At 35.7% G+C, this 22,624-nt stretch overlaps 1 protein-coding gene across 5 annotated transcripts in view; it reads left to right on the top strand.

Annotated features, from left to right (window-relative positions):
- The window catches only part of LOC150100889 (syntaxin-binding protein 5-like), a 710,057-nt gene that overhangs the window by 594,019 nt on the left and 93,414 nt on the right, over nucleotides 1-22,624 (top strand). For all 5 annotated transcript variants that reach the window (XM_090401895.1, XM_090401898.1, XM_090401897.1 and 2 more), the window contains exon 23: nucleotides 17,065-17,205. In XM_090401895.1, coding sequence (XP_090258021.1) covers nucleotides 17,065-17,205 — 141 coding nt within the window. The remainder of the gene's footprint in view (nucleotides 1-17,064; nucleotides 17,206-22,624) is intronic.

Raw genomic sequence — 22,624 nt, 5'->3', positions numbered from 1 at the left:
TATCCCTTTCTAACAGACGTCCTCGAATGACTGGTCACCCTGCATGTGGTCACTCTCACCAACTGGTGGAAGATTTGACACCTCATTTATAATAATATCATCTGATGAGATGATCAAATCTAATACTCTTGATCCTCGTGTACCCTCCGTTACACGTTACACATATCTTTCAAAAACTCCAAAAATTCATTTTCTTTACCCCCAGATGCAGTCTCTTGCTTCCAGTCTATATTACCATAATTAAAGTCACCCATAATGATAACTCGTTTCTTGCTAGCTAGGCCAATTTGCCTATACATTTCCTTCTCATTACCCTCCATATTACCAGGTCTATAGCAACCAACCAAATATTTCATCCTGTTTACGTCTACCTCACACCATACCACCTCAAAACCCTGACCACTATTTGCACCTTGCAATTCCACCTTAGATGGGCACAACTCATCTGCTACCATTAACAGTACTCCTCCTCCCTTTCTTCCTTGTCTATCTTCACGAAAAATATCATATCTGTTCATCTCTATTCCTGTCAAGATGTCATCGTCATCTAACCGTGTCTCACTTATACCAACAATTTTGAGGCGAACAGACTCGAGCAAAGCAACAATTTCATTCCCCTTATTTCGAATACTTCTAGCATTAGTGAATAAACATAACAAATCATTACTGCTTCTACAAGTCCTAAGAACATCACTCCTAAGATGTGACTCTTCAATACCTTCCCCAGTCACTTCCTCTATATTACTACCAATTCTACAACTTTCTTCACACCTAAACTCTTTCCACCCATCCCAGGCCATCTCAATCTGTGTTCATCCACTTACACATTCACTCTGAATTCAGCACCCTCATGTTTCATAAAGTTTCTCCCCGTCCACCCTGACTCCCACTGTTTCCCTGTTCGTGTTGTACCTCCACTCTCTCATTTACTTCATTCATAATATTCACCTCCCCATTTGCAAGTGAACAAATACCTCTCCCTACCTTACTTTTTTGCTCTTTCGTATCACTTTGCACCACCTCAGATATATTCATTACAGTCATTACTTCTCCTACCAGTAACAATCTCTCCAACAGACTCACACCAAAACCATTTAAATGCAGCCCATCTTCTTTATACAATTCCATCTGTCCCTCAAATTCCTCCTACACATTCACAAAATGCACTTCATTCTCCTCACATAACTGCGCTAACATATCATTCATAATCTTTGCCCACCTCCTCAATTCATCACTATCATACCTTGGCAACACACTGACTACCTTTCCTATCACACTGTTATCTTTTACTCTCCTTAATAATCTCGTTATATCCAATCTGGCATTTTCCTTGTTCTCATCCAAATCATTTGTTCCTACTACAACCACCAACTCTTGTGCTCTCTTATTCCTCATGTCCAATGCTTCAATCACTCTCCATTCTACCACCAGGAAAACAAACCTTATGCATCTTCTCATTCACCACACTTCTAATAATGGTATCTCCATACAGAACCACTCTCGAATCATTCGATATATCTTTCGCATGGCCATCTTTCCTTCTGCTCTTATTCACTCTTCCATGTATGTCTCTAATTCTTTTCATCTCATTTCGCATGCAGTTCATATCTTGCTTCATCATCATCAACTCTGCTTTAGTGTCCACATCCAATATATATTCCTGTCTGTCATTTTCATGTAGTTTCATATTATGTCTTTGGATATTTTTGGTCGCGCAGCATCTACAGCAGTCCTCACAATGATGTTCTGACAAGGATATCCAAGGATAATTAACTGACCCATTTTCCTTCTCTTGAGCAACATTCTGATCCTGTAATGGAAGCTGCTGATCATGTATTTTAGGAATGTTTGGCATAACAGCAGTAGGCCTGAATGTATCCCAAGACATCATCATCATGGATCTACTGTCTTGATGTGAAGAACTGGCACAAGGTGAAACTGCAGCTCCAGGTAATAAGAGTGAGACACCAGGTTCGATATCGTTTATCATACTTTGTGCAACTTGAAGAGAAGTAGATAATTCAGGTGATACAGAACAAGGAACTAATATTTGGCTATCTGTACTTAGCCCTGATTCTATGTTATTTGAGTGAGTTTCAATTAACTCAACAGTATTAAGAATTGGCATCGTATTCGTTACTGGGATTGACAATGAATCTTGGATCAAACTGTCAAAAGATGTTGTCAATGCCTGTGATTCCTCAATTTCTATTATTGTATCTTCACTTTGTTGTGATCCTTTTACCAACACTGAACTCTGTATAGATGGAAATGAGTTCTGAGTTGGACTAGGATATATATTTGAATTAGAAACAGAAATCTCATTTAATGGATAATTAGTTCCTGACAGTGCTAACCTTCCTTCACTTGTGAATGACTTTATTGACCTCTTGGTATCTTCTGGTGTGTCTAATTCATTTACTTTTGATGACACATTGGCCTTCATGCCTTTACTGTTAGAACCACGAAGATATCTACTTCGAGGTCTTCCTCTTTTCTTCTTAATTACCGGTGGCAATTCTGCGTTTTTTCTGTTGCACCTCAGCAAGTAACAAGGCCTGGTTACTTGAGTCATGTTCACTCTTCTCCTGAATATCAATACTGGAAGTATCCCTCTGTGCAACTTCTGTACAGATCTCAACATTCAAACTTTTAGCAGCACTAAGCAGTGTGGCAAGTTGGTCCTGCGAAATGATCACCTCACCCTTGTACATAAAATCTATTATCATTTTTAAATCCATGTTTTTATATCTTTGAGAATAACAACTGGATGTTTACAAGAGTTTTCAAGAAATATGCCATGAAAGAAAGAACTGCAGGCAGACAACACTATTTTGTGTGCTTTAAGTCTCTTACCTTCACATACTAAAGTCACATCTACAAAAGTTTCAGTAAACAGTAATTCATTAAAAGTAGTTAGTACACTGACATGGTGATTATTCCTTCTTAAACAGATCTGCTTAAACAGAATTACAGAGCAATTTTTCTACTAAGTGTCCCAGGTAATTTATTCAAACATGCTTGAGAAGAGGCTGAGAATTTTGGGAACAACAAACCCGGTTTGTGACATATAGAAATTGTCAAGATCAGATTTTCACCTTACAGTAAAGAGTTGAGAAATCATGGGAACATAACAAGGATCTGTAGTTAAGTTTTGTAGATCTGGAAAATGCATATGGCAAGGTGCCCAAAAAAAATACATTTATATGGGATGAATGGAACATTATACAGAGCATTCAGTTGGAACTGAAAGAAATGCAGGATGACAGTTTGATGTAAAATCAGTTCTAAGACAAGGATGAGCACTTATTTCTACTCTTATTCATCACCTATACCAGTGATGGCGAACCTTTTTACCCAGGTGTGTCAAACATCTTTTTTTTTAAATATTGGCATTGTTGATGTGCCACTTGCATACATGCATTAAAAATTTAACTACATCATAGATGGTGACTTATACATATCATATTAGGCTATTTATTTAATAGGACATTGATATAAAATCTCTTCATCATCATCAAATTCCTGCCATGTACCCTCAAGGGGTGTACAGGATATGATAGTACTACATGAAAAAAATTACATCATTACTAACTTCCTATCTACAATTTTCCTCCAAATCAGTCTGTTACTGTCAAGACTCCAACATTATCAGATCTTATATTTCTATCGTCTAAAGGCACTTTGTACCATATCAATCTACATATATCTTGGTCTTCCTCTGGGTCGTTTTGCTGCCAACCTGGCAGAGAACACTTGTTTTGCTAATTTTTCTTCACTTTCTGTTTAAGTGACCATACCACCTGAGATTAGCTCTGCTAACACATTCCTGGATGCTGACAATGTCAAGTTCTTTCCTAATATCCTCATTTTTAATATGATATTGCCATTGATGCCATCTGTTCACACCTCTAATCTTTCTCAGGACTCTCATATCTGCGGTCTCTAGTCTTTGGTCAAGTGTTTTACTTCTAACCCAGCTCTCAGATCCATAAGTTAAAACTGGTTTGAACACTGTTCAAATAATATAAAATCTATGAATTCATATTATACAATTAATTTAATAAAGTGAAATTACAAACTTACATTACATTTAATGACTTTTCTGTTACTGAGTACTGGTAGAAAGTTGCTTTATAGAAGGGCTGTAGTGTGTACATTTTAATGCTACACAGGCAGTGCTCAAATCATTGCTCAATCTATTTGTCCCTTTCGATTTGATATTATTTAAGGCAGAAAATAGAGTTTCACAAGAGTATGTAGAAGAGAAAATTGTTAGAAGAGCTTTTGCAAAGATTTTAAGAGCATGAAAGTTTTTGGGAAGGCTATTCCACACACTTAGAATTTCACAGTCTGAATTTTTACACACAGTATCATGCAGACGTTCCCGCTCAAATTCTTCTAATTCATTTCGAAGAGCAATAAACTTTCTTTTCCAGATAGGATTACACTGGAAGTCGGCTAGGTTCATTTCTAGATCTTTTAAATCCAACCACTCAAAACCATCTAATTTAAGATCCATGAATTCTATTTCATCAGGATACTTTATGAATTGGATTGTTTGTTCCAACATTCGAAATTGCTCAAATCTAGAAGAAAACTGCTCAGTTACTGACTTTAGAACTTCGATAGATTGATTGATATGTTGTTCATGATTTTTGGGGCTGGTTTCGTTAAAAAAAATTTTCACTCATGGGAAATACTTAAAATTGTTACTTTCTAAATCACGTTGAAATATTTTGAGTTTATTCTCAAAGCTCTTGATCGTGCCAAACATAACATCGACAGATTTTCCGAAACTTTGCAATTATATATTAAGTTCATTCAGGTGCAATGAAAAATCGGTGAAAAACATCAGCTTACTGAGCCAAGCAGAATCATTCAACTGAGAAAATTCGTGCTCCATGCCCTTCGTATTTAAATATAATTTAATTTCATTTAAACATTCAACAGACCGTCAAGTACTTAGTCACGACTCAACCATCGAATATTATTGTACATTAATAGACCATTGTACACTGATTCGACTTCGCTTAAAAGTGAATTAAATTCTCATTTGTTTAAAGCCCTGGCAGCAATAAAATTAATTACCTTTTGCACAATTCTCATCACATCATCCAAATCCTTTATGCCTGATTTCGTACACAGTGTCTCCTGATGTATAATACAATGGAAACAAACCAGGGGATGACCAACATATTCTGTAAATTGTTTGATAAAACTGACATTACGGCCAACCATATTAGGCATGCCATCAGTTGTAATCGAAAATATTTTCGATAAATCTATCTGTTTCTCACGCAACACTTTAACAACACAGTCGCATATGTCTTTACCTGTCGTGTTTTGAGGTAAATTTTCTAACTGTGATTGTATGCATTCCTCATGCATAGAATCACCGTGAACATACCTTGCAATAATAACCAATTGAGCTGGTGACGTAATATCTGTAGTTTCGTCGAGACAAATGAAAAAACAGTGGCATGAGTTCGAGTCTTGTTGTATTTGATTTTCTATACTAGCATTCATTGATATAACTTTGTCTTTAATATTCCTACTTAATGGCAACTCTGTCATGCGCTTTACAATAGCTTTCTTATTATGAAAGTCCTCAAATATAAATGTTGCACACTTTATGAAAGCTTCTTTAATATAATCACCATCACTAAGTAGTTTCCCATGTTCAACAATAGTATGTGAAATACTGTAACTTGCAGCTACTAAATTTGAAGGTCCTGAAACAAATTTAATTGAAGTCCCTAATTGTGATTCTGCCAGTTTTAGATGTTGCGATATGTATTCTTTGCGTTCTTCAAAAGTTTTTTCTAGGAGCCATTTGTGCTTAGTTTTAAAATGTCTTCTTACATTCCGAATTCTATTCACAGATAGCTCACCACACAATTTACAGAGAACATTATCGTCTCTATCAATAAAACCACATTGTTCAGTCCAGGCATCTTGGAAATTTCTTCCACTTCCTTTCTGTGATAATTTTTTATTAGTGCTAGCTGCCATTGTAAAAGGGTTCACAAATTAAAAAAGAGCACAATTATATACAGCGGTAATTAAGCAGTAATAATCAATAACTAACAATTACTAGAAACAAATTATACACCAGCAACTCAAATTACTTAAGGCAGACTGCAAGACTACCACTACTTCTTTCATTAGGGTTGCCAGATTTATTACTGGTACATTCGTAGACCTTCTTACATTTTACTCTCTATCATGCTATTTAGTAGGTTTTGTTGTGATTTGCATTATTTAACAAAATTTATTGAATTTATTGCAACTATAAAAATGTTTTCATTATTTACTGAGATAAATTCAATATTTAATGCTGCAAATTATATTTTCTGTTAAAGTGGCTTTAAATATGTTTAGAATTTGTATTACTCAGTTGAGAGACTTGGAATGCATGCATGAATGAATTTCACACAGAAGTCAAATGAAAACTTTAAGTTTATAATATATAAAGCACGTATTTATAAGTTTGTATCATATAATATTGATAATAATTTTTATAAGTTTTTATAATATCATATGACTATGCAGAAATTATAATGATTAAGAAAGAAAACGTAAACTTAAAACACTTGTTGTTTATAGGCTAGTTACAAGATAAAATAGAAATAAGCTAACTACAAAATAAAATAGAAATAGCTAACTACAAAATAAAATAGAAATAGCTAACTACAAAATAAAATAGAAATAGGCTAACTATAAAATATAATTCTTTCAATGAACCGAAACCTACCTTCGCCTTAACTGAGAGCGATCTTACACGATTTATCGCAGCTTTTTCATCAGAATGCCAATATTTTTCAACATCCAAAGTGTGTCAGTACTGACACATGTGTGTGTCATAGGTTTGCCATCACTGACCTATACTAATCACATTATGAAAGAAACGGACATTAAACCGAATATTAGAACTGGAGGTATCAAACTTTGGTTATCCAAATACAGTCATCTAAACCAGAAATATTATTCCTATCAGAACCCCAACATCCACTGTCCACCTCAGTTGCATAACTACACATTACATAGTTCTTTTCGCCACAAGGGTGGCACTTGTGCATTCATCAGACCCAACATACCATGCCAGAGGCTGCAAATCCTTTAATTCCACTGTTTGATCTGCTTTGGCTTAAAATTTCCCTACCAAATCAACCTGCCCTTTTCATGTACTCTGTCACTCTCCAAACTCTGTCAACCACTCTGACCTCCTCAACTCTCTCTCTCTCTCTAAAGCTTGACTTTTCAAAATACCACAATAGTGAGGGTCATCCTTCAATGACTATCTCAAATCATCAATCTTCTGCCCAGAATACCTGACAATCCCCTCCAATTTGTGAACACACTTGACCTCTTACTAACAAGCTCCCATTCCAACTGAGAACTGTGGTTGTCAGTTCTCCTCTTGGCAACTTGGATCACAATCTTATACAAGTCTCTTTTGCCACTGAACAGCCTTCACCCACCAGTTCACAGTCATATGTCCTTTAGCACTACAAGGGTGCCAACTGGGAGGACATCTGTGACTTCTATTCCTCCTTCCTGTGGTCCAACTACTGCTTCTGTTCTTCTGATCCAAATAACAGAAATCATCCTCTCATGAATGAAGGCTTTCATCCCTTATTCCACTCCAAATTCTCAGCCACCATCCAAGCCTTGGTTCTCAAAAAAAGTGTGCGAATGGTATAAAAAAAAAAAACTCTGCTTACCACAAATGGCTCAAGACCAATGTTCCCTCTAATTTTTTGCTGTGAATGTGCGCAGAAATTTGCGTGTGTGCAAAATTTGCCTTCTTTTGAAAAGTATGTGCACACCCATACGAGTCACCATACTGATCATTTAAGCATAAAAGTTAAAAGATTTTAGTTCACTCTTTACCTTCTGGTGTCAATGGGACGTCTGCCAGGTCACCCCAACTCCCCACCGTGTTCCCACACATGGCAGTAGCCTCCCCAGTAAACAGTTGGAAATCACAATTCACAAACCTTGGGCAGGACTCAATCCGGGGACTTTGCACATGCGAGGCCAACACGATACCGACTGTACTAGATAGGATTCTAAGTGTGTGTATTATTACCATCACCAAGTAAGTTGTGTGACATCAATCACAGACAGCTAACATAAATATTTTATATGTATTTAATATTGATCTGATTAGAAGTAAGAAATAAAGTAAAAAAAAAAGATAACACTAGTGACTGATTGCCTTGAATTAAATTTTCTAACTTTGCAAATAACTCTAAACATACATAATAAAATATTCCCATTACTAATTCTCATCTTGTTTAGTTCTAGCTTCTGAGTCAGGAAATGTAAACAAGCCGTGGGCCATTCTATATGCTACTTAAAAATTACACATTTAAGCCACACCCCTTTCACTTTGGCATCAAATCACTAGCCTCAGATAGGGTTACTGTTAATAATTTATAAGTTTCGTGCAACTTTGAGAATGTAATAAAAAATGCAAGGTTAGAGGCTTGAGCGTTGCCAAGTTACCATATTTTTTAAAGAATTTATAGGTTAATGTTTAGGTGAAACTTCTTTAATTAATAAATTTTAATTTCATCTTGAAAATCTAGTGTGCGCATATTTGTTGCTTTGTGCACTAGTTGTAAAACGTGTGTGCGCGCACATACGCACAGCTTAGAGGGAACGTTGCTCAAGACCAAAACTCCAACTGCTTGCTCTGCATACAGCTGCAACAGTTGTAACAGAATCATCACCAAGTACAAGTCAGACTTTGAAGACTATGCTGCAAACTCACCTCATGCCCAAATAGCAGTTCCCTCTTTCTGGTCCATTGCCAAGGCCATTGGATGCAACTTCTGCCCAACCAGGTTTTCACCACTCTCACATCCGGATGGTACTGTAGTTACCTCACCTAAAGACAAGGCCAACTTACTGGCATCACCTTTCTCTTCCAATTCCTGCATTTATGACCTGGGCATAGTTCCCTTCATGTCACCCATAGTCTTCTGAGAAGAAGAAATTCTTAAAAATTCTTAATGACGTGAACAAAAACAAGGCATCTGGTCCTGATGGTATCCCACCTATTATGTTAAAAATTTGAACTTCAGAACTAACACCTATCCTGTATCGCCTCTTCAATCTGTCCTATTCAACTGGCATTTGCCATACAACATGGAAACAGGTCCACATTCAGCCCATTCCAAAGAAAGGTATTAAAAGTCAACTAACGAACTACCATCCAATTGCTCTTACTTCTGTTCTCTGTAAAATTCTGGAGAAGGTCATCAACAACCAACTCTTGAAACACCTAGAGACATAACAACTAATTAGTGGCAAGCAGTATGGATTCTGCTATTCATGATCTACAGCTGATCTTAGTTTCACCACTGGACTCAAAACATGCATAAATATGGAGAAATTCACATGGTTTCCCTTGACATTTGAAAGCATTTGATTGGATTCGGCACAGGAGCCTACTTAATGAACTGCCATCCTATGGTCTCCCTTCTACACTCGACAACTGAATGACCAACACTTTCTTACTGATCACTTGCTAACATGTCATGGTGGATGGTTTCCTCTCCTCAGATTTCTCCACATTGCAAGAGTACTCCGAGGTTCTGTTCTTTCATGTTCTTTCACCCACTCTCTTCCTCTTTTTATAAAAATCACCTGCTCTCACAGACTTCCAATCCTATCTATAGGTTTGCTGACAGTGGGTTTTCCACTGGAAATAGTGATTCTAGCAGAATTTTCGAAATTAAAGAATTCCAAAGTAATCTGTGTTTAATAAAGTTACTAGATATTGGAACATATTTCATCTAGGTATACAGTTAAAGAAGATGCAGCTGAATGATTGTAGCATCACAGGAGTCCTCATGTAAGTGTTTAAAGGATGTTAAATGAGTCTGTACTACATGCAGTATGTTCAGCAACTCATACCTGGGAGTCATGCCCAAGAGTTGGAATTTTGTAATTAGCTTTTGAAGTTTGCAATTACTAGTTCCATCAGTAAATTTTGTTTTGTGATGAAGATTAATCGATCCACAGTATCAACAACACTCACAATTCACATCTAGTCAGAAATGAATCCTCATTCTACTGTGGTAGGTAACTTTTATCATTGCTCATTGCCAGTATTTGAAGTATCCTCGAGCATTTTGTTCATTGGTTTATTTTCAATGGTCATCCCACAGGTAGTATTAGAAAGATTTCATGGGAAGTACATATAATATTGTGTAGCCAGAATCATCTAAAAGTAGTGGCTACATGATATCATATATACTTCCAATGCACAGAATCCATCCGTATTTTTCTTGTACACTAAAAACTCATCTCATTTACTGTTTCTCTGGCTAGTCAGTCATTGAAGTTCACAGATGGCCAAGTCTCAGGATATGGACCAAAGATTTGTAATCCCTTTGGATTACAAAATGGAAACATAACATTCATTGAGAAGGATAAAAGATAATAGTATGATAGGAAAGATAGTCAGTGTGTTGCCCAGGTATGACAGTGATGAAATGAAGCAGAGAGCGAAGATTGTGAATGATATATTAGCGGAAATGTGTGAGGAGAAAGGAGTGCAGTTTGTTAATGTGTGGAATGAGTTTGAAGGACAAATTGAACTGTATAAGAGTGATGGGCTGCATTTGAATAGTTTTGGTGTTGAGTCATTTGGAGAGACTGCTGGTGGAAGTAGAGAAATGAGTGCAGAGAATGATTCTGATCAAGTAAGAAGCAATGTGAAACAGCAGGAGAGTAAGAAAAGAGAGGTTGAAGTGATGGCTATGAATGAAGAAATGGATAGCATGAGTATAGAGAATGACAGAACAAGTGCGCAAGACAAACAGGGAAAAGAGGAGACTCAGGTGGACAGAGGAACACAGCATGAGAAAAGTTGATGCTCCGGGGGGGGGGGGGTGTTGAATGTTTGTGTATAGACAAGAAAGGAATGACCTGAGATCAAGAGAAAATAGTTAGATTTGAAGAAGATTCTAAGCTGAATAAGGAGAAAAAGAAATGGCTCGAGTTAAGTATGGAGAAATGACATCTAATAAATGGTATCAGCGAAACTTGCTATAGATCCAGGAATGAGCTATTATGTTTGTATACAAATACTAGAAGTGTAAGAAACAAGACAAATTAAATGGTTGCATTAATTGAGTTTGTTCACCCAAGAACTGTTGAAATAAGTGAGACATGGTTGGATGAGAATGATATGCTGACAGCAATGGAGATGGAAGAGTATGATGTGATTCGTTAAGACAGAAAGGATAAAAAGGGAGGGGAAGTGCTATTGATTATAGCGAAGGAGTTATGTCCATTCAAGGTAGAAATGCAAAAGCGAAATAGTGCCAGTGGCTTTGAGGCAGCATGATGTGTGAGAGAGGTGAATATAATTGAAATACTTAATCAGATGTTATTTACCTGGTAATGTGGGTGGTAGTGACCATGAAATGTATAATCAAATTAGCTAAGCAAATAAGTAAAGGGTGATCATTATGGGCAATTTTTAATTATGGCAATATAGATGGGGATGATGAGTTAGCAACTGGAAGTAAAGAAAATGAGTTTCTTATGAGTTTTTGAGGGGCAGCTACCTCAGGCAGATGTGGAACTACAAGGCTGGTAATTATGAGAAGCTCAGGAGACAGCTTGCAGGTGTAGCATAGAATGAGGAGTTGACTGGAAAGGAGATCAATGCTGCTTGGAGGATATTCAAGAATTACTTAGTATAAGCAGAGTCTAAATGTATTCCAAGGGTCAGAAGGTTAAATAAGGTAGATGTGAAATGAATGAATGAAGAGATTAAGCATGCATTACAGAGAAAAAGGACATTATGGAGGCAGCATAAGAAAAGTGGTAGTAACCAGTTCCATGAGGATTACATAGACCAGGTAAAGGTAGCAAAAGTGAGGTTATCAGCAGCAGTTAGCTAATGAAGCCAAAAAGAATCATAGGGAGTTCTTTCAATATCTAGCTAACCAAAAAAAAAGAATTTTTTTTCAAAAGGATGAAGAGATGTTTGTCACTGCAAGCTTCACATGCCATGGTATGTGAAGCTTGCAGTAGTTAAATTTTTTAGTCATGGGAAATATTTTTCAGATTGATTCTGTTATAAGGCACAAATTATGAATTTTTTGAGTTATTTTATTTTTTACCATAGCTAAAACATCCTCTTTAGGTGTAGAAACATTCAGAATCAAATCCATGTCCATATGAAGTTCATTATACTAAAAAAAAGATCTTTGCTGTAAATTTCCAAAGTTTATGTGCATTCCTTATGGAGCAAGTTCAGGTGCTAGGGTAACTTGTGAGGTGTCACATTGTTCGTATGAAACAAGACAACCTTTTCGAGCTTCCGAAGATGTTTTTCCTTGATATTATTGTAAATACCATACAGTGTGTGTGTGTGTGACAAAGGGACCTCCTTTGTCACACACACACACTGAAAACAGCTAATAGTGGATGCAGGATGATTATCCGAAAGAGGTGAATTACCATATCATCCTTCAGCATCCACCATTGCCTGTTTTCAGCTGACAAGATGAATGCCGTCTTCACTTTGGAGACAGCATTTATATTCTAGGAAACAATAAATCCATGTTTCATCAATAATAACAAATCTTGCCAAAATTAACTGTGCCTTTATCCTTTTTGAGATGATTGTAACACTAGTAATGTTCCTGGTAGTGAAATATTTGCCTGACATTATTAAACCATGACTCTGTCCACCATTTCTATAGTTCTGTTCTGCAAGTAATTGAGTTAGTTGATTTTCTAAAATGAATAACATTGCTTTTCATGCCATTGTTCAATATCCACAGTAAAAACTTCACACCAAAACACATATATGAAGAGATGGTACAGACAGAAGAAGTGGGATGCCCCACCCTCTGTCCGTACCAGTGTATGTAGCTCTGTGTTGCATATGCTTGTTAAACTGTGTAACTGTGAATAAGTTAGTATATGAAAAATGCTGTGACAGTGACTTGCAAGAGCTGAAAAAGAGAAAGAAAATTGATATAACTTCAAATTTTCTGTAATTTCTTATAAGCATATACTAGTGAATTTCACCCTTCTTACTCATAAACCACCACCGTCATAATTGACTACAGACTTTTTGTTCGTTTCTCATAACTTCTGAGAATCTGCATAATAATAGTTGATATGCGGTGAATAATATCATGAAATATTAATATCAGTTTGGCTTTATATATTATTATTATTACATTGCATCCTCCATGCAATACTAGGATACATCACAGGGGTTCACTATACTGTCTACCCTACAAATATATTTCTGTCTGTTAATTGTGTGTTCTCCAGCTGTTTGCCTGTTTTGGCAAATGTGTGTGTGTGTGTGTGTGTGTGTGTGTGTGTGTGTGTGTGTGTGTGTGTGTGTGTGTGTGTGTGTGTGTGCGTGCGTGCGTGTATATGCAGAATTTGTTTTTAAATTCATCATCATCAAATTCCTGAAATTTATCCTCAAGGGGTGTACAGGATATGATAGTACTACATGAAAAATTTTACATTATTACTAACTTCCTACCTACAATTTTCTGCCAAATCAATCTGTTACCTGTCTAAGCTATAACATTGTCATATCTTATATTTATATATCTATCTTCTAAGGCACTTTTTACCGTATCAATCCACCTATATCTTGGTCTTCCTCTGGGTCTTTTTCCTGCCAATCTGGCAGAGAACACTTGTTTGGCTAATCTTTCCTCGCCCATTCTGTTTAAGTGACCATATCACCTGATATTAGCTCTGCTAACGCATTCCTGGATGCTGACAATGTCAAGTTCTTTCCTAATATCCTCGTTTTTAATATGAGACTGCCATTGATACCATCTGTTCACGCCTCTAATCTTGCTCAGGACTCTCTTATCTGCGGTCTCTAGTCTTTGGTCAAGTGTTTTACTTCTGACCCAGCTGTCAGATCCATAAGTTAAAACTGGTTTGAACACTGTCTTGTATACAGCTAATTTAGTGTTTTGACTAATTTCTCTCTTATTCCATATAAATTTATTCAGTTGACTTCCTATCATACCAGCTTTGTTGATTCTGTTGTCTATTTCCATATTTAATTTACCATCTTCACTAAAAATCGTAGCTGAAATGTTTTACTTGTTCTATAGGTTCTCTATTCACAATGCAACTGATATTTTCAGTGCTTCTGCCTATTTTCATTATCTTTGTCTTGTTATTGCTGACCTTCATACCATATCAATCACAACAGTTATTCAATTTAGTCAGGGAATCTTTCAGACTTGTAGCAGATTTATTTAGAAGTATAACATCATCTGCATAAAGAAAGGAGCTGACATTAACATCTCCAATTTTGATATCATGTTTAATACCACTGTCCTTCATAATATAATCCATATAGATAATCAATAACAGAGGTGATAACATACATCCTTGTCTGACACCAGATTTAACATTAAACCATCTCCCTGTACTTCCTTCAATTCTAACTGCTGACTTACAACTCAAATAAAGACTAAGTATTGCTGGATGTAATGATCCACCGACACCATACAACTGTAGCATTTTGAATAGCTTCTCTCATGGCACCTTGTCATATGCTTTTTCCAGATCTACAAAACTTAAATACAGATCTTTGTTATATTCCCATGACTTTTCAACTATTTGTCGTAAAGTGAAGATCTGATAATGACAGCCTCTATTTGGCCTGAATCCAGCTTGTTCTTCACCAAGCTTTTCTTCCACAATTATCAACTGTTTCTCAAGTATACTTGCATAAATCTTACCAGGAACACTCAGTAGAGACATACCTCTGTAATTTTCACAATTAGTTTTATTTCCCTTTTTATATATAGGCACTATGAGAGCTCTACTCCAATCATCTGGAATTGGTCCTTCTGTCCAGGCCCTCTGAACTATGCAGTGCAGCCACTGTAAAACTTATATACCTCCATACTTGAGCATTTCTGGTCTAATATCATCTACTCCAGCTGCCTTTCTACATTTCAGATTTTTGATGACTTTTTCTACTTCAAGCATAAATATGTATTCCTGATTGCATGACTGGTCAGTGTTTTTTACCACTGTGCTGTCGTCACTGCTAGTTTCATTTAGCAATTTTTCGAAATAATTACTCCATACTTCAAGGATATCTTTTTCTCCAGTTTTCATATCACCTTTATCATCTCTAATTCCTTTTACAGCACTCTTTCTCCATTTCTGAGCTTCTTCAACAACCTCTAGATTATCTTGTCACCTTTCTTGATATTTATTTTCTATGTTCTTACCAAAGTCCTCCCATGACTTTTGTTTAGCTAGTTTTACACAGTGTTTAGCTTTCTTACATTTGTCTCTGTATTCTCTAAGAGCAAAAGCTGACTTATTTGCCAGGAACATTTAATATGTTTTCTTCTTTTCCATCACTGCCTCTTTAACTTCCTGTGTCTACCATGGAGTTCTGATTTTTCTATCCTTGCAGACAACCTCACCACATGCCTCTCTGGCTGAATCAATCACGGTTTTCTTCAGAGCTTGCCACAGCATGCTGTAAATTAATAATGAAAGCATAAATATAATTTACAACTGATTAGGATCGGATCTACCATTGAAATTGCGACATAAATTTTTATTATTGCAATTATATTATAGCAGATTGTTGCATCCGTATTGTAACTATATAGTTTACGACTGATTAGGATCAGATCTACCATTGAAATTGCAATATAAATTGTTATTATTGCAATTATATTATAGCAGGTCGTTGCATCCATATTGTAACTATAAATGTCATATGAAAACGAATAAATCGATACCGTATTTACTCGAATATTACTCGCAATTTTTTTTCACCAAAATTAAAGCTAAAAAATCATGGTGCGAGATATATGCGGGGATTTTTAGAAACTAAAGTCTTCGGGAAAAAAAACTGAAAATGGGAATGACTTACCAAGAATCTTCTTTTCATTATAGCTACTTCCAGCCTCCAAAGCGGTTTCCTTGTACGCATTGTCAAAGTCATCTATCCAAATAGCATCATCTTCTTTCCCATTATTCCAAGTAAAAATTACAAGTAATTTAAAGATTTTAGATACGTAATGAACACCTTCACGAATGTCTGAGAAGTGAAAGCAGAACGTGAAATAAGCAGCAATGGTAGGCCAATAGAGATAGAACAGCTCTGAAGATGTGGATATGATTGGTGCGGTATTAACAAAAGATCGCATTACCAAAACACAAAGTCAAGCCGACATTTTTGAGCTGAAACGCTAATTCTCTTCAACCAAATTCCATAATATCTGAAATGTCTTAACAACATTCACTCTATGTGTCTTAGTTTTAACACGTTTACGAATTTTATTGCAGCTTTGTGTTTGAGCTAGTGGGGCACTCACACACATCTAACTAAAAACAATAGATTTTAGTTACTGTGTTTGGCTTAAGTCTAAACAACATGGTTAATGTGGGAGGGGACATGTGCTTCATTAGTTAGTACCGTTTTTATACAAGTTGCCTCTAATTGTAGTTGGGGAAGGCATGTTGTTTACTGTGAGGAGCGAGTTATTGTTCTGGCGTGAAAGTGATTAAACTCTATTTTCGTGTGCGATGTACAGTACATGCCAAACTTTTTAATTTCTTTTTCATAAAGTAAAATCAGGGTACAGGGGGTGTGAGTCATATGCAAGAGTGAGTTATATTCGAGTAAATACAGTATTTCTGTTTCATTATAAAAAGCAATCGTCCTTTTTTTAAAATCTTTCCTTGAGGCGTCGGGGGCCGCCAGTTTGACACCCCTGCTTTAAAGGCTATGTGGAGGTCTCCTCTCAGTTATACAGCTTTGACCCTTAAGTACCCCCTTTTGGTAAATTAACACAGAAAATTTTCTAGAATGTTTAATAAAGTTAAACTTTCTAATAAAGTTAACTTTTTTTCAATGAAGTTTATTACCGTTATGTATTTTTTTTCTTTCTTTGTGTGTGTGTTTGTGTGTATTAACAAATACAGTTTATATTGAAACATACTGCATGTCAAAAAAAAAAATATATATATATATATAATTATGCATCCTTTATGTTTTTCTAGGGACCATATTTCGCTTGAAAGGCTCTATTCTAACAGTTTCATTCCTGGATTACACTGGAGCCTTGGTTCCTAATCTTTATGAATCTTGGAGAGATTTAAATAGGGAGAGCAGTGAAAAAGAAAAAGAAGAAAAAAGAATGCGTAAATATTTTGTTTTCATTATTGAATTTATTATTGTTTAGGCCCCTATGAAGTCATAATACTTACTGCTGCATGAACCCACCAAATCATAACAATTGCCCTGTTAATGTATTTACTACTGTAGTTTATTAGCTAGGTTTGCTTCATTATTAGCTCGTTAGGTTGTATCTAGGAAATTTATTACTTTTATTATTTGTTTTTAGGTATTTCCCTTCAAGACTAATGTTGCTTAGTAAAAAAAAAGTTAGTAAAGGAGACAAACTTAAGAGATTGAGTGAGAAATAAGATAAATTCAAGCTAACATTTTTTTTTTTTAATTTACAACATAATCAGTAAAGTAGTTGTAATATGCTAATACCATTCTGTGCATTAAAAAAAAAAGAGAAAAAAAACATGTTTGCAAGCACTACTTACAGTTATAGACTGACATAACAAAATTTTATTATGTAGTGGTTCCACAATCACACTCACATTTAACTCTTTAACTGAAAGAAACACGTGGTTTCCATGAACTACAAGTGTTTCCTTGAGTTCCTTTGCTTATCACCAGTGAATTAGATAAGGGTTAAAGATAATTGCAACAAACTTGTCTAACTCGAGAATATTTCATTGAAACCAAAGTGATCAGCCATGTATTTCACACTGCTTGGCAGCCTCGTTCGCCTGACCTCCCTGTAACTTCTGGCTCTGGGGATTTCTGAAAGACAGTTTTTATCAGGATCATCCTGATAACTTGCCAACACTGAAAGACAGCATAATGCAGCATGTGTGCAACATCAGTCCTGACCAGCTGCATTCTGCTGTTGAGCACACTGTGCAAAGGATACAGTTTGTGACATACTGGAAAAGGTGGCATATTGAACAGTGCAGTCTGTGAATGCATAATGGAAGCGAATAAAAATGTGTTATTTATACTTGTGTCGATTTTCTCCTTCTTACACATATACAGAAAAATTACTACATCTATATTTGGTGCACCATACAGCAACTCTGGTTCCTGCAAGGTTTCACAGCATTTTGATCACTGCGTGGCACTCCACAAGTTAAATAGCGATGCTTTAATTCTGATCACCATGTATCTTATCTTCGCTTCTCCAATAAGTGTATCAAAGCTTTAAAAGAATTTAAACACAAGCTTTCAAAAAAATTTTCATCTTCCTTTTTATGTCTTATGCTATAGCCTGAAACAGCTACAATCAAAGTATCTATTTCAAAGTATCTGATTTCGAAAGAGCTAAAAGCAAGAAATTTTCATCATGTCCAAATGGCAGTTGTTCTCTCTGGCCCTGTGCATGCCAAAGCTATCGACTGTTACTTTGGCGGAAGCAAGTGTTGGTAAAATGTTTCTAGATAAACAACATTTAATGTCAATTTTGATTTTTCACCAGAAAGAGATCAGAAGTATCTTGTTCCAAACTATACAACAAAAAAGTCTCGCTGTCATGATGGAATTTCTCCAATTGTTCTGAAGGTTTGTGGTACAGAGTTGTTTCCTGTGTTCTATCTTTATTCTCTTCAGTTCCAGTGGGATCCCTCTTGTAACATGGAAATTAACCCAATCATTCCTAAGAAGGAACATTATCTTGACTATCATATTATCTAATTTTTCTTACTTCAGTTCTTTTTAAAGTGAAGGAGAAACCAGTGATACTCATCTTATATGTTACCAGGAAACTGTCAATTAATAAATGACCACCAGTATGAATGTTGCCACTGTTGATAACGGGATCTTCTTGCTTATGTTACCTGCCTTTGGACAAATGTTATGTTATTCCCACAACATCAACTGGAATCCTAAATTCAGCTCTTCAAATCGTTCTTCAATGTTCTGATAATGATTTTAATTTCAATAAACAGAAAAATTGAAATATAAACAGTAAAACTCAATCCTGGCTTATTTCTTGCAAAAAAATAACCTTTTCTTCCAGTCATACATTTAACAGCACCTAAATTATCTGGACAAGAAGAAAGTCCTGGAATAACTCTCACCTCCAATCTTTCTTGGCATAAATGTATTATACATATCATTTTACATACAAGAAATAAGTCTTTCTTTTTGGCTGATGCATTTACTTTACCTCTGTTCAGATATCAATACTATACAACTGGCAGTTCTGGTAGAAAGGCTTATATATTGGCTATTCATAATGATTAATTTTCAGGAAATAACAACATATACTAAATATTAATTATAATAACTTGAATATTTTTCTCTATTTTGGCAATGTTACATTGCCATCATCAGGGATCACAAAACAATGATATGTGGATGCAGGCACTAACACTGGGCAAATGAGGCTGAAGGCAACCAAAGTTCGGCATAAAGGTCTAAATACCCCCCCCCCCCCCAGTAGGCTAAATTGGGTGATCTTGGCCATTGGGCTGAAGATCTGTGCATGACATTGATTTACCCTCATACAAATTCGTCAAACATTTAGCCAAAAGTACTCACACAACATGCTGTCAATACACCTTCACACACACAAAAAACTCAGCACACTTTAAAGCTAGTATATAAAACCTCACACTCCTACACACTGACATAATAATCTGTTTTGGTGTCTCTTCTCTATTCACTAATGTCCCACTCAAAGACATCTTAGACCTCATTAAAGCTATATTTCCTCCCAATATCTCAGCCGTGTTTCAGTTCACCATGAAATCTGGCTATTTTGTTTGGCAAGGAAAATTTTACAAACAAATAGCGGGGACAATGGGTTCTCCCACTTTCTCCACTCCTGGCCAATTTCTTCATGGCCAGGAGTAGAGAAATTAGCTAATGGATATAATGCCCACAATATCCATATAATATTAATACCCTGTAACCTCAATCCCCTTCTTTCCTCCTTCAGAGTAGAGATTACACAAAATCTATCACCATTCCATTATCTGGGGCACATCTGAAAAATTAACAAAAATCCTAAGGAAATACAACCATACAGACCACAGAAAACATTGGAATCCTTTTCTGCTCCACCAAAGTCCAGCCACATTCCCTAGACCAGGGGTGGCCAACCTTTTATAATTCATGCATCATTTTTTTTCATTTTTTAGTTAAGATGCGCCATACATTTAACTTTTCAGCCCTTGTAAAATATGGTAATATGGATATATTTAACAGTTATGCATAAAATTATTTATTTTATATATGGTAATATAGACACTTCTAGCAGTTTTAAATAAAAGGATTTCATATAAAGACAAGATAAGCATTAATTATTTTATTGAGACTTTTGAAATTGCATTTCTTTTCCTAAGCTTGTAATGTTTGGCGTTAAATCAGTTACAGAAAGCATCAAACAGTTTTCACATTTGAATCAGTCAGTCACGACTGTAGTTTGTTCTTAATCATTTTCATTGATGATAATGCTTGTTCGCATCTGTATGTAATTCCAAAACGACAGATATAACTCTGAGCAAATTTTCTCAGTTCTGGTAAATGTTCACAGGACAATGATCACCAGAAATTAATTATATCTGAAGCATCTGGGAGTGATGGAAGTTCATTAAATTTCATTTTCAATAAAGAATTGGTTTTGAGATCAATAAGTTCCATTTGTATGTTACTAGGCATCGTCAAGATTTTTTGTTCAGTAAGTGAAAAGGGATTTATAAATGCAAGTATGCAGTCTTCTTCTTCGGAAAAATCGCTAAAACGACTGTTAAAGGACTCTTGCAATAATCTGAGTTTCTCAGTATATTCTGTAGTTGCCATTATCTTCAACAGATTCACTATGTTCTTTTAAATGTGAGAATTTACTTAAATCCCCATTTTCTAACTGGGAGATGAACAGTTTTAATTTCATTTTGAATGCACTGATGTCATTTACTAAGCTAGGAAACAATTTGTTCTTGCCCTGCAGTTTCAAATATAGATCATTGAGGTGGCTGGTAACATCAACTAAAAATGCTAAATCAAATAGCCATTTCTCATCACACAACAGGGCTTTTTCCTCATGCAAGCTCATCCTTCTCTTCCAGAAAATTACGAACACTTTCTTTCAGCTTCCAAAATCTACGGAGAACTTGTCCTTTAGAAAGCCAGCACATCTCACAATGAAGGATGAGATCACCATATTCCACATCTAGCAGCATATTCAGATAATATTTCACAATATTATCTGAATTCTCTTCTGTTTAACCCTCTTGCTCTAATTTTATTCACACACTTTACAACTGGTATCATATCATGCTTCAAGTTTAGAGTTTTTCCACACAGAGATTCTTCATGTATAATACAGTGATACTTTAGTAGAGAACAACCTAAAAACCTTTCAAGTAAAAGGTACAGTCCCAGAAACTCTACCTCCCATTGACGGTGCTCCATCAGTGCAAACAGTGATGAGCTTACTAGAATTTGGTTGTTGATTTTCTAGACATGACTTTACTTTGTCAAATATGTCTGACCGTCTGGATTTTTTATGAAGTGATTCAAGACTGATAAGTTCTTCAAAGATGTTAAAATTACCATCAATTCCTATTATAAAAATGCTTCATTGGGCTACATCACATATGTCAGCGGATTTGCCCAAGGCTAAAGAAAAGAAAGAACAAGCATGAAAATGGTCTTTCAATTGCTCAGTAACATCATGGAAAGTTTTTCGATGCGTCTTGTAATTGTTTACTTGGACAGAGCAATTTGGTTTACTTTTCTTTCAACATTCGTATCACCAAGACATTTTGCAAATTTTTCAAGACAGGACTTAACTTCCTCTCCGTCAGAGAAAGGCTTTTGTTTTTTAGCCAACACAAAGGCAATTTCATAAGACGCCTCCAGCATTGCCACACTTTCACAACTTCGTTTCACAAATATATTTTGTCTATTTTTTTATTTCTTCCTTTTTCTTAACCACATATTCTTTCCGAAACTCAGACCCAGGAACTAACTTCAGTTTTTCTTCTAATTCAGCTTGATGTTTTCTATAGTGTCTGTTAAGATCATGTCTTCTATTATCTGAGAGAGAGTGCTTTCACAAACAATGCACACGGTATTCCTGAAGGACCCGCAATAAATAAGAACTCATTTTCCCCGAGTTCATTAAACTGGCATTTGCTATCACCTTCTGCTTTTCTTCTGCTCATTTTCTTTTCCAAGTAATGGGTAACTGACTGTAAAAAAAAATCTCAAAAAGTGAAGCTTATTATTAAATAATTTATTTAAATTATTTTATCATTTTAAACATTATGAACATTCAAAAACAGTTCTACAAGTTTAAGATAAGATTCCTGTTTTCATGAAGGCCTAATACAGTTCTATAAGTTTAAAAATCACATATATTTTTTTTTTCATAGAGAGTTTTTGTCTCTCTCTCTCGTAATATATTATGTCCAATGAAATACGAGATCGCTTCCTGCCATAAAACAGTCAATCAGTTGGCAATCACACACACAACCCAAACATCCTCATTACGAAAGCTTT

This window comes from Typopeltis vanoorti, chromosome 12 (assembly GCF_054136105.1).
Source record: "Typopeltis vanoorti isolate ZY-2024b chromosome 12, IOZ_Tvanoo_1.0, whole genome shotgun sequence".
Lineage (NCBI taxonomy): Eukaryota > Metazoa > Arthropoda > Arachnida > Uropygi > Thelyphonidae > Typopeltis > Typopeltis vanoorti.
This window is presented reverse-complemented; position numbering and strand designations above follow the sequence as displayed.